The sequence below is a fragment of the Hydra vulgaris genome, chromosome 14, assembly GCF_038396675.1.
Source record: "Hydra vulgaris chromosome 14, alternate assembly HydraT2T_AEP".
In the NCBI taxonomy this organism is placed as follows: Eukaryota; Metazoa; Cnidaria; class Hydrozoa; order Anthoathecata; family Hydridae; genus Hydra; species Hydra vulgaris.
Window position 1 is genome coordinate 34,977,745 of NC_088933.1, and position 13,432 is coordinate 34,991,176.

Here is a 13,432-nt window from a genome sequence, read left to right on the forward strand (position 1 = left end):
AAAAGAAATACATTAATAATTTTTCTGGTTCCTTTTGATATGTGTATTAAAAAAATGTAACTTTTTTTTTATGGGTACCCCTATGGTTGGCCCCAGCAGTCCGAAAATTATAAAATTTATAATTTTTGTAAATAATAAGGGGGGCAGGGTCACTTACAAATATTTTAAATATATCTTAAGGGTTATTTTTGTAGCCTGATATATCTAGTTTTAGATTATGTTTTGTTTTATTGCAAAAGATGATGGAAATGGTCAGCCCTACCTATTAAAATACATGATGTTTACATTTGAGAGGTAGGGGGGGGTGGCGTATATATATTTTTTCCTGCATATTTTAAATAAAAAATTCTTTTACATTTGCATTTATTTTTTAAGGAAAGATTATTTTAAAGTTTTTAACCAAGATTTTTTTTCTATTGTCTGAAATTTTACCCGATGATCTGCAACAACTAATAAATTAGCTTGGCTATCTTCTTCGTTTCTGAAAGTTTCAATGAAGTCTTGACCAAGTTTAATGCACGTTCTGCACTATCATTTACAACAAGAAGACCAGTGACATAATTTTTAAATCTAATGTAATCCGAAAATTTTTCCCAGTTTGTTGAACTGATTTTAAGCCATTCTGTCTCATGTAATGTCATTTTTGATAAATCAAATAAAAATCAGCTTTCAGGACCAATAAAATCTTCAATATTTTTAGTTATTTTTTTTTCATTGTCAGTAAAAATTTTGGAATTCAGTTTCCCCATCTTATAACTGGTGGGCTTCGCTGTTTGAGCTAATTTAAGAGCTAATTTTTGTAGCTGATCTACAGGTAAACATTTATCAGCAAGACACATAACCACAAATCTTTCGTTTAAATACCAATTGTGCTTTTTAAGTGATTTTAGTACGGCTTCTGCTGGTTTGAAACTGAATTCAGAATATTGTATCATTTCATTAATAGCTTTTAGATCTAAAGAAGGTGCTATGGCAGGGATAAGAGCTTTAATAAACCATGGAACATAAAATAGTGCTGTAAATGAAGAAATTTCATAAATCAGCTTTCCCTCTTGCAATGATATTATGTTAGGACAAAAGTTACTGAATTGTGGCTGAAGAAGATCATATGTTAAATAATAAACTGTGCCATAAACCTGACATGATGCGAAGCCACTGGAAATCTAAATTGAAATTTTGTTACTTTGCCACCTAACCAAAGAACTGCTAATTGTATAAAATACTGGTAGTCATTTCTTGGAAATATATCATTATCAAGGCAATTTTAAAGGAATGTTAATGATTCAGAAGCCTAAATTTCAAAAAACTTTATTATTGAAACTTATATTTAAACACATTAATCTAAATAGGACAATTAAACCAACCTGCTTTTCCAAAAAAGATATAATTTTTTTTCTGAGTCAAATCTCTTTAGGTGATCATGTGGAGAATCCAGTGCTGTTATTATTCGACAATCATGAAAGCCACATTTCATTTGAAACAATAAGATTTGCAAAAGAAAACTCTTTGATTTTGTTAACATTTCCAACACACTGTGGTCATAGATTGCAGCCTTTGGATGCTTCAGTGTTTGAGCGTTTTAAATCTTACTTTAGAATAGCTCAGAATGAATGGTTGGCTTCCAATCCAGGGAGGATTATGAACATACATAATTTACCTCAGTAAGCATGTGCAGCATATACTCTGTTGTTCACAATAAAAAATATTTGCAGTGGGTTTCATAAATGTGGGATTTATCCACTCAATAGATAAGTATTTGAGGAAAGTGATTTTATATCTTCTTGTGTTAGTGACAGACCTCGTCCAGAAATTCAAAAAATTAATAATCAACATTTGTATGAAAAAAATAAACAAGTTTCTTCCAAATCATCTGTTAAAATAGTTAGTCCAGAAACCATATAGCTCTACCCTAAAGTACCTCCAAGAAAAGATACTAGAAAAAGAAGACAGCAGGGTAAAAGTACTATACTAACTAAAACTCCAGAGAAGATAATAATTAAGAGGAAAAGTTTTGAAGCTGGTAGAAGTAACACAAAAAAACAAAAAAGCAAAATTGACCTCAAAGAAATGAAAGAAACAGAAGATTCTGATGCAGATTTTTTAATTGATTCATCTGTCAAAAAAGTTGCTTATCAACCAAGAACAACAAAATACTTGCAAAGCATGCAAATGCAACTGGAGTTTGCATACTTAAAGTTTCATTGGGCCTGCTTGGAGTGTTTTACTGCTCAGCAATACAATTGCTAAACAAGCAATAATTGTTTTTTCTACTTTGTTTAAACATGAATGAAACGAATTTTTTTAAATATCTAATAAGTTGCTTTTTATTGAGTTTTTTTTTAAGTAAATTAAATACATAATATGGTAGATAATTAAGCTGCTTTACTTTGTTTTACTAAAAAAAATTATCAATCTATTTTTTTAAATGAAATTTATTGTGAGTAATTTTAATTTTTTAAATAAAAATATTTTAGGTTTGTCAATATGAGGACATGGGTATGTCACCTTACAATGAAAATTTCTTATGACATACATTTCTACCATATATATATAGCTTTTTGAACTTCCCTAATGATAAAAACTTCGTATACTGCTCCACTGGCTTGAAACTTACTTGGGTCCTCTCTTCTTTTATTAATTTTTTAGATTTGTCCCATTCAGTAATTTTTTTGTCCCATTCAATGAGTTCTTAATAAATGGGACAAATGCCTTGGTCCAATAAAACTCCCTTTTTTACCAATAGGCCTTTGCGGAATCGATTTTATGTTTTACTGTATGATAGTGCAATATTCAATTGTTATCAAACTATTTTTAACGTATAAATTAAACAACTTTATCAACTTATAAAATTTATTTTACGAAAACTGTCCCATTTATTAAGGTTTTCCCCTAATACTCGATGAACGAATATGTTGAAAAGAAACATTAATCTAATAGCAAGCACAAAAAAAAAAAATTCTAAAAGTATTGGAATTATGTGCAAAACTAGATATATGTTGGATAAAGACTGTTCAGATAAAATCTAATTATTTTTAATTATTTTCCAGCTATATTAGTTATTGTAAAATCGTCTGGGCAAGAACTTATTCGTCAAAACTAACACGTAAAAAAAAAGTAAATCGCCTTACATTAATTGCTAATAGATGCACTAGTGCTAGTCCAATTCTTAGAGAGCTTGAAGTGTTAATTATATTAATAAAAAAAGCAATTACTTGACTATGACATATCTCAAACTCTCTTACGCTTGTTCAGAAATACTGACTTTACCTTGAAATTTTATTTGAAGTTATACACTATTTATATAAGAGAGAAAAAAATGTATTATTAAATTAACAAAAGTGTAACACTTTTTGTAACACAAACTTAACAACTTGGAAGGCTTAAAAATAGAAAGCTCTGAGGGAAGCTTAGTATAAAATGCAAGTTAGTAAGTTATCTATTTTTTATAAGAGCAATTACTAAATGTTCTAACTAAAAAAAAAAGTTAGATTTTTTGACGGTAACTTTTAATGTTTATTCAATAACAATGGTAAAATAAAAATATAATAATATTATTTTATGTACTTTTTACAATAAATTAATTTCTTTTTTTTTTATACCTCATGAGAGGATGTTGTTAGAGACAATCCTATGAGTATTCTCACTGAGACCACTAAACGAACAACAAAATGCCTGCTTATTTTGTTGGTTGTTTTGACTTTATTGTGCTTCACAAACTCTGATATTTTAGTCTACAAATTAAAATAGGTCACTTTATCCCACTGGATATTTTACCCTGTTCTATTCTTATCAAAATAAGGCTCTATAAAAATTAATTTAAAAAATATATATTTTTAATGAACATTTTTATAAACTTTGTTACAAGATTAAGCACAACTTATTTTAATCTAAAGGTGATCAAATTTATCTGCAAACGTAATCACAATGTTTCTTAAACAATAGTTTATAAACTTGATCATATAACTGAATAATTTACAGTAATAGAATTTGTTTTCTTTACTTTTTCAAAATTTTTTTAACTTTTCTTTAACTTTTTTTCCTAATATATTTTCAATAAGATAAAGCTAACAAAGTTGCGAATTGCAATCGTCAACTTCAATACTTCTTCCAAGTCCTTTTTCTTTACAACTTTTACCGGACCCTTTAGGCTCTGGATTATTACACGTTCGAGTACGCTCTGTTCTTCCACCTCCACAAGTCTTGCTGCACTCTCCCCAATTTGACCATTCACTATATCCTCCATCTAAATCGCATGGCTGAGTATTACAAGGTTTTACATCTTCTGCATTCCCATGTCCTTGTTCCATACACGTTTTTCCTCCATTACTTGGAGATGGTGAATCGCAAGCTCGTATTCTAGAATAAAATCCACCATCACAAGGTTTAGAACAAGTGCTCCACTCTGACCACAAACCATAGGCTCCGTTAACTGCGCAAGTTGTTTCGCATTCACGACTTTCAGTATTACTTCCAAGTGATGAGCAATCTTTACCGCCATTACTTGGCGAAGGGTTGTTGCAATTTCTTTCACGCTTGTTAAGTCCCTTTCCACAAGATTCCTTTTAAAAAAATGATTTTTAATTTAAAAATGACAAAAATGAAATGAATAAATATAGATTAATAAAGGCATACTAAAGATTGATATAAAAATATTTGAAATTAAAAATCTAAATTTATGAAGCGCTCCATTACCGAGCACAGTGACCACTCAGACCATTCAGAAAATCCACCGTCTACCGGACATGCTTTTTCATTGCAAGACTGCACTTCTTCATATGGACCCAAATTTTGCTCAGCACAATTTTTCCCTAGAAAAAAAAATCTTGAACGTTTATTTAAACTTTTCCTAAGTTAATTGTTTTTTAATTTATAACGACGATATTAATTGTATTTTGTTTGCCTTTCTGGTTCAATGCAAAAAATAACAAAAAATTAGAGCCTCAAGTAGTATTCTACTAATTTTTTTCTATACGACTCTAACTAGTACGACTTTAATGTTTAATTTGTTTATGTCATTGTTGTGAAAAATGAAATAATTATGACAAATACTTAACCAAATCAAGCCCCATTTCTTTATGCATTAAGCTTTTCTTATGTCATTGGATGTATTTACATTAATTTTTGCTAGTTTCTACTTTATTTTTTTAACCGAGAGATAAGCAAAAAATTTTTTGTCTTTACTTTTATAAAGTTAGAGAGTTGTAAATTGGAAGACGCAAACAAAAAGAGTAGACCAGCTACTGACATTAGGGATACAATAATAGTTATTATTGACAAGGGGGTTTGTACATATCACTGATATAATAGAATCGTAGTTAATACTATTCTGGTCTGCATTTAAGCAATCCAGAATTTAAACAGACCTGAATAATACTAACTATTTGCAGGTTTTCAGTATAACCTAAATAATTCGGTGTAAAGCAAATTTCATTAAAAACATAGTAAAATTACTTTTAACTTTTTGATTGTTCTTTTTTTGATTTCTGTTTTGCTACGGTTCTGATATAGTTAAATAAAGCTTTAATAAGAAGAGGAGGCAAAATGAAAATTTGTATAATTAAAAACATTAAAACTTTTATCTAAATTAAGCAGGAAAGACCAGGGCTAGTTGGCAGCAGGGGTAAGTTGACGAATTGCGTATATCTTCAGAGCTTATCATCCAAAAGTGCCAGAAATACTAGGAACCTTCCTAACTGACCATTTCATTTTTCACTGTGGTACTTTAAGGAAAGGTTCATGCGTGTTGGAGATATTATGATTTATGTATTTTTCAGACAAATACGTAACTTTTGAAACATCGCTTTTGATTTAAGAAGAAAATAGTCGAATATGTTGAATAAATATTATCGCAAAGATTTCAGTTACATTGCCTGAATTCTTAAATACTTAAATTGAAAAATTACTTGATTCATACTCTTTAAGACTTTTTAATATTAAAAAAAATGTGCCGTTAGTAGTGATGCCCTTTTTTACTGCATAACTACAGAGCTCAAAGAGTAAAGACAGAAGCAGCTAATCGCGGTCTCCCCTGCATATTTTTCTTTCACACATTAACGTCATGTTTTCCTAGCAACCATGTTTGTAACTTTCTGACAAAAAATTAACTAAATAGTTAAATTAGACTCTAGTTCAGTTAGTCAATGAAACAGTTTTTTTTAATTATTTTGGTTAATGATATGTTAGGAATAACTTATTATTATTAATTTTATATATTGTTATATTATGTCATTATTGTTATTCTTAATAGTTAATTGCCTTAATCAATAACACGTTCTAACAAATTATCTTTTTTTTTTTTTGATTTGAAAATGTGTTTTCCCGTTTGGTTGAAAATATATAGAGTAAGCGTTGTTCTACAAAAACTTTGCTTAGTAACCGTTGTTCTACAAAAATTTTATTGAGGAAGTAATTGTTGTTTTCCAAAAATATTGCAAAGTAAACTTTGTTCCAAAAGATTTTTGCCAAGAAAGTAACCGTTGTTTTGCAACAATGTTTAAATATTTGTGTGTTTTTAAGAAAGTTCTCAATTCGTATTGAATACTGAGCATTTTTCTAGAAAATCCCTGAACTAATAGAGTTGTATAAAAGGTTTAAGAATTTTCTTGAAAAAATTTAAAACTTTTTAGGAACTTCCGGAGCTGTCTAGGACTTTCTCAAACTGTCCAAAAGTCATAAAAGTATAAAAAGACAGATGAATCAAACCAATATTTTATTAGTGTTATTGGTGAATAAAGGAACGATGTATTGTAATTGAAAAGCAATCATTTAATTTGAATGGCATCAAGGGATTGTTTTCATCCAGCAAATGCATTTTACAACTTTATACAATTTATAAAGGCAAGATTTAAAAACAATATTCCTTGAAAGCAGGGCCTATAGGGGTAATCACAAGGCTAAAAAATATATGTAGAGTTGGTTCAGATTCTCATAAAAAATTACGCCAAAACAGAATGTTATTAAAAATCCTTCTCATAAATTGTCATGTCAAAGAAGAAACGGTTTCATAGAGTTATGTTAGACTTTGAACGTCAATAATAAGTACAGCATAACAAAAACGTCATTGGGATCTTGGAGTTACTTAGTAAAAGTGATTTATAGTTCACTCAAAAATCTAGAAAATCTTAGTTGAGTGATTTTTTGCTGTCTATGTCCATTCAGTACGTAATTTTTGTGTTTTTTAGTTTTTTGAATTAAAGTACAAAATAACTTTTCTTCTGTTGAGTCTAATCTTATGCAAAGTTCACCAGACCAACTTACTTTTATTGAGACTAGTTTGAGTTCAGCTGTGTCATCTTGTGATCTCAGTGTTGATAGTTTTTCTTAGATAGATTTTCTTTAAAGAGGATCTTTCTAAGAAAAACTATCGAATTAAAATTTTAATTCGTTAGACTCCAATATTTACATTCGTAAGAATTCACTAATTTGTTGGGAAAATTGGTTTGAATCCACAGAACATTCTTTTATAAGCTTTTGTTAACCTCCAATTCGACTCCATCACCTTTCTCTTTGTCTTATTCATCTCAAAACTGCACTCTTTTCAATTTTATTTCTGATTAAATTGACCAAGCCTTTTCTCTTTATCCTTCTGCCAATATTGTTGTAGGTGACTTTAAGGCTCATCACACTGAATGGCTTGGTTCTAGTGTCAGTGACTCTGTATGTGTTAAGGCCCACAAATTTTGCCTTTCTCAATCTCTAATACAGATAGTCAGCTTTCCAACTTGCTTTTTAGACAATCCGAATCATTTACCTTCTCGATTCGACATATGTCTTGTTTCTGATCCTAGTCATTGTTCAATTTCATCACATTTACCCGTAGGTGCTTCTGATTACGGTGTGCTCTTTCTAAAACTATTCTTCTTCATAAAACTTATCTCATTCTTCTTCATTATCAGAAACACTCTTTTATCGTAGCTCTAACAACTAGCTAAAAGCTGACTGTGACTCTTTTCATGATTTTCTTCGTGATGGCACTTGGGTAGAAATCTTTTGTCTTTCTGCAGACAAATGTGCTCCTTATGTAACTTCTTGAATTCATGCTGGCATGGAATCTTTTATTCCTTTTCAACAATTCAGATTCAAGGCTCAATCTTCTCCATAATTTTCCTCTCATTGTGCTGCTGCAATTTCCAATCGCAACTATCGGTTCCATATCGGTCACCAAAACAACTCTTCCATATCTATTACCAAAAAGGTTTTGTATAACGCTAAATCCAAAACGTTTTGTCTCACAACAAAGCTATTCTCTGGTAACGAAATATCGTATTTTATCTCAAAAACTAGGCTCCCAAGACTTCTAGAGAACCTTTAACAAAGTCTGTAATAAGAGTAAAACTGTTATTCCACCTCTCCTGCACGGGCCAGATTTTATTATCTCACCTAGAGACAATGCTGAAATGTTTGCTAAGAATTTTTAATTCGTCTCATCTTTTGCTTCCACAATCACATACTGATATAGCCAACAAACAGGTTGACCCATTACTTGACATTTTTATTACTACAGCTTCTGTATTTTAAGTGATTTCCTGCTCAGACTCTTCTACAGCTTGTGGACCGGACAACATACCTGTTATAGTCTTGCAGAAGTGTTCACCGGAGCTGTCGTCTATACTTTCAAAACTATTCAACAAGTGCTTAACAGGGTCTTGTTTTCCAGCCTGCTGGAAAGCGGCATATGTTATCCTTATTTTTTAAAATTCTGGAGAGCGATCTGATTTGTCTAACTACCGTCCCATTAGTCTTCTTTCTATCATAAGCAAGGTTTTTGAATCTTTAATTAACAAACACATAATTTCTCATCTTGAATCTAATAACTTACTTTCTGATCATCAATATGGATTTCGCTCTTCTTTTTCTACTGCTAATTTATTAACGGTAATAAACGATAGATTTTATCGTGCATTAGGTAGATATGGAAAGATTAGGGCTATCGCTCTCAACATTTCTAAAGCCTTTTTGATAAAGTTTGTCATGCTGATCTTTTCCATAAGCTCTTTTCTTACGGTGTTTCAGATAATATCTTTAAGATTATTGAACCTTTCCTTACAAACCACAGTATAAGAAGTTGTCCTCAATGGACAGCACTCTTCTTGTAACTTCAGGAGTATCTTAAGACTCTATCTTTGGCCCTATACTTTTTTTAAATTTACAATTACAATCTCCAAAAAATTTTTACATCTAAGGTGGAACTGTTCGCTGATGATACTATCATTTATTCTTGTTTTGATAAGAAGCAAACACGCTCTGATTCCTTGAATGGGCCATTTGAGTTTGAAAAGGATCTTACTTCAGCTACAGCTTGCTGTACCGGAGCTTACAGAATGCATACAGCATGCTGTAGCATGGAGCTCGCAGTGGCTGATGAACTTTAACTAAGGTAAAACCTAATTTTTTCAGTTAATTGTTATTGCTACAATCTTGATCTTCCTATATTTTTAAACGGTAATGTACTTAATGAGCATTTAACTTTTGTCTTCTAGAATTAACTCTCACTTCCGATCTTTATTTGAAACCATAATCAAATCCACTGTAAAATTAGAATTTGCTAAGGTTGTATCTCTTTATTGGGCTTGCCACTTTTTTATTCCAAATTCTATTCTTTTACTGCCATATCTAAAGCGGATCTTCAAATGATCCTTTTCTCTTTAAGATTAGGTGCAAAAACGCATTGTAAACATAGATAGAGCTGCTCTTGCAGCTAATATTCAACAAATTGTCTTAATGTTGTTTCTCATTCTCGTTTCTATTTTAATTTTAATGGGCGCTGCTCTGAAGAGCTAGCCTCTCTTGTCCCGTCAACTAAAATTCATTCTCGTGTATTCTCGTGTATGTAACTCGGTATTCAATTAAGTCTCATCCTTTTACTGTGACTGTTCCTAAGTGCTTCAAATATTCTTATTCGTCTAACTTTTTTCCTCAAACGTCAATTTTTTTTGATACACTAGTTTGCAACTTTTCAAGTTGGTTGTTTATCATTATATTTCTTTATAAACTTTTTCCTTTCATTTTCAGTAACTTCCAACTCAAATAGTGGTTACTTGCAGCCTTGTTAAAAGTTAAGATGTTATTTTTTTTTTAAAAAAAATACTTTTTTTTCCTTAAAAGTGCTTAAATAAAAAGTTTCAGTTAATTTATTCCAATTAGGGTCAGGCCTACTCTTTTTAAATTTTTTTTGTTTAGTTATGTTTAAAGTGTTTTATTATATAAAGCTTTAAAGTTTTTTGATAAACGTAATATTTAATTAAGTCGAAGGAGTCTTTAAATAGTATTTAGGTAACTTTAATTAAGACTATTTAAAGCAATTTTACAAATTGAATAATTAACGCTTCATAAACCGCTCACAAACGCTTCATAAACCGCTCACAAACGCTTCATAAACCGCTCACAAACGCTTCATAAACCGCTCGCTTTAGTTGCAAAAGTTTGAATTGCAGTTACGTAAAATATACTTGATATATATAAAATAAAATCAGATAAAATTTAAAAAAAAATTAATTTTTATAAGCTAACCTATTAACTAGAAGTAATCAGTAACAGGAAAAAAATTAGCTGATCGCTTTAATACAAAGTTTAAATAAAGCGTAATATATTACGCTTTATTTAATATATATATATATTTAATAATTAATATATATATATATATATATATATATATTTAATATTTAATATATATATATATATATTTAATATTTAATATATATATATATATATATATATATATATATATATATATATATATATATATATATATATATATGTATATATATATATATATATATACATATATATATATATACATATATATATATATATATATATATATATATATATATATATATATATATATATATTAATAAATTTTAAATAAATAATAATAACTTATCATCTTGAATATTTATTTAGACGTTTTATATATTACATTTTGTTTATTTAATGGAACTGTAACAACAACAACAACAACCAGCATTTAAATATTGTTATTAGCTCTTAACTCTCCTAAAGTTTTGCTACCAAATTTAATAAAAAGAAATAGTTATTACTTTAAATTTCAAAAAACGAAAAGTAAATTAACAAAATTTAAAAAAAAATTAATTGCTATTTAGCTAAATGACATTTACTTTACTATTAACTTTTATGACAGCACTGGTCAATTTAAAATATGTTTTTTTAAAAAGAAGTATTTTAACTAATACTTTATTTTTCGTTTGTTAAAAACTAAATATTGATTAAAATAATTCATTAACTAAGTGATCTTTTTGTGTTAGATTTTTAATATAATTTTTCTTTCGTTTATCTTTTTAAAAAACATAACCTTGTTTGTGTTTTTCTTTACCTCAGTATTGCTAAGTTTTTACAAATGCTTAACAAGAAGTAATAAATATGCAAACAACTAATTGTTATTAGCAACTTAAGGAGTAAAAACTCTCTGGTAAAGTTGCCCTACTGCGCACGGGTTACATAAAATTTAATTAAAAACGGATTGTTATTGATCCTTTAATGCAATACTTTTTATGTCGTGTCAAAAATAGAATTATTTTATGATTTAAAAAAAAAGAAGAAAGCAAATTAAGCACCCCAACAACATTTGTACCTAAAATAAATTTATTTTTTGAGTTAAATCCTAATTAAAATGGTTTTGCAATCATTTCGTAAAATGTGAAACAATTTAAATATTAAAATAATGAAAGCAAACAAAAAAGATTTAATGACGTCACGTGAAGCGTAAGAGCTGCGCAATTTTTATTCATTGCAAGGCATATGCGGTTATAACATTTTAGTATCCTTTATTTCCTGTGTGAATAATAGATGAATTTTGGTTTGGAAGTGACTAAAAAATTATTTATTTTTAGAACAATGTCACCCTGCATCATCCTTTATTATACGCTGGATACCTAAATCAGTGAAATCTTCAAAATGTAAATTTTTAGGAAAGTGAGTTTTAAGAAGAATTCAAAATTTATGTCGTAATAATTTTTGAACGCTAGAGATTATTGAATGAAATTCAGAATCAATGAGTATAAATTTAGTTAAGAATAGTAAAAAAAATATTTTATCAACTTGTTGCTCTTGTTTGGGGAAGTTGAAGCCAAAGTTTTAGATCTTCTTTTTCTCAGGCCCCAATCATTGCAATATTTTGCAAAGCATTCTTATTTGGCATAAGTATAAACATATAAATGTTTGGGGTTTGTTCCATTTCTGGAAGTTAGCTCAAACATCAAAAAATGCAATATACACCCTCGAATTACTTAATTGGAAATAATTGAAGGGAGGTGCTGAAATCTTGTTTTTAAAAATTTATATATATATACATATGTATATATTACTGCCTGGAAATGCCTTTTGTTTAATTTTGTTTATTTTAGCATAGAAAATTGATTTTTTCGAATAATTGCTACAATCAGTTGTAATGATTGTTAATACATTGTGTACAGTCTATTTACTCAATATTAAATCAACATTACACTGATTGGTTGTATGAATTCGGTTTTATTTTTTATAAACGTTAATTAGCAACTTATTAAAATTAGATAGTTAGAAAACTTAGCATATACCTCCGAATCTTGGTGCAGGCTCAATGCAGTACCGAACTCGCTTTTTTACTCCTTCACCGCATGTTTGACTACACGGCCCAAATAAACTCCACGTCTCAAAACCTCCGTTTACTGGACACGAGTATGTATTACATGGCAAAATTTCAACAGATGGTCCAAGTTTGGTGCAATTATATCCGCCTACAAATGTTATTTTTTAAAATTATGCAGTTTAGGTAACAAATACTTAATTAAATAAAATAGACATACCAAACGTTGGCTCTGGATTGGTACAGCTTCTTACCCTTTGAATAACCCCACCTAAATATAACAATTAAATTTGAAAACTTTTTAAACTAAAAAAAATAAATAATCTTTCTAAAAATTTTTTCCTTCTAACTTTATGTACTTTAAATTTGACTTAAAATAATTTTTTTTCTTGCATACCTCCACACGTTACTGGACATGAAGTGAACGATGACCATTCCGTATAACCACCGTCTCGAAATACAAATTCTCCGGTAATATCGTTAAAAATTAAAAAAATGACAAGAGCTAAAACGATATTTAAAGTGTAAATAATAATCTTCTCAGAATAAATGCGCATTTTTTTTTATTTTTTTTTTTCAACAGTTTTAATACGTTTGTAAAAATTATACTGAAACGAAATATTGACGTAATAAAAACTCATTAAATTCTACTTAATCTGATTAAAGTAAAACAATTCAGTAATAAAAGTTACGCAAAGAGTTATTTCATTTTAAGTAACCCACTAAATAGAAATCGTCATATTTATTTATTTTTATATATATTCATATTATATATTTTGGAAACCGGGTTTTATTTCAAAATGTTACGTATCGAAATATTGTCAATTTTTTTTTCCTGATTTTTTCTATAAG

The 13,432-nt window shown here is 29.0% G+C and overlaps 1 protein-coding gene across 1 annotated transcript; it reads right to left on the reverse strand.

The window, feature by feature from the left end:
- Window positions 1-3,811: 3,811 nt before the first annotated feature.
- On the reverse strand, window positions 3,812-13,186 carry LOC100200321 (coadhesin). Its single transcript, XM_065818505.1, has 5 exons — window positions 12,978-13,186; window positions 12,801-12,851; window positions 12,552-12,731; window positions 4,693-4,808; window positions 3,812-4,559 (listed from the first exon to the last, which is right to left on the reverse strand). The coding sequence occupies exons 1-5, from the start codon at window positions 13,135-13,137 to the stop codon at window positions 4,065-4,067; spliced, it is 1,002 nt and encodes a 333-aa protein (XP_065674577.1). The 5' UTR covers window positions 13,138-13,186; the 3' UTR covers window positions 3,812-4,064.
- Window positions 13,187-13,432: the final 246 nt, after the last annotated feature.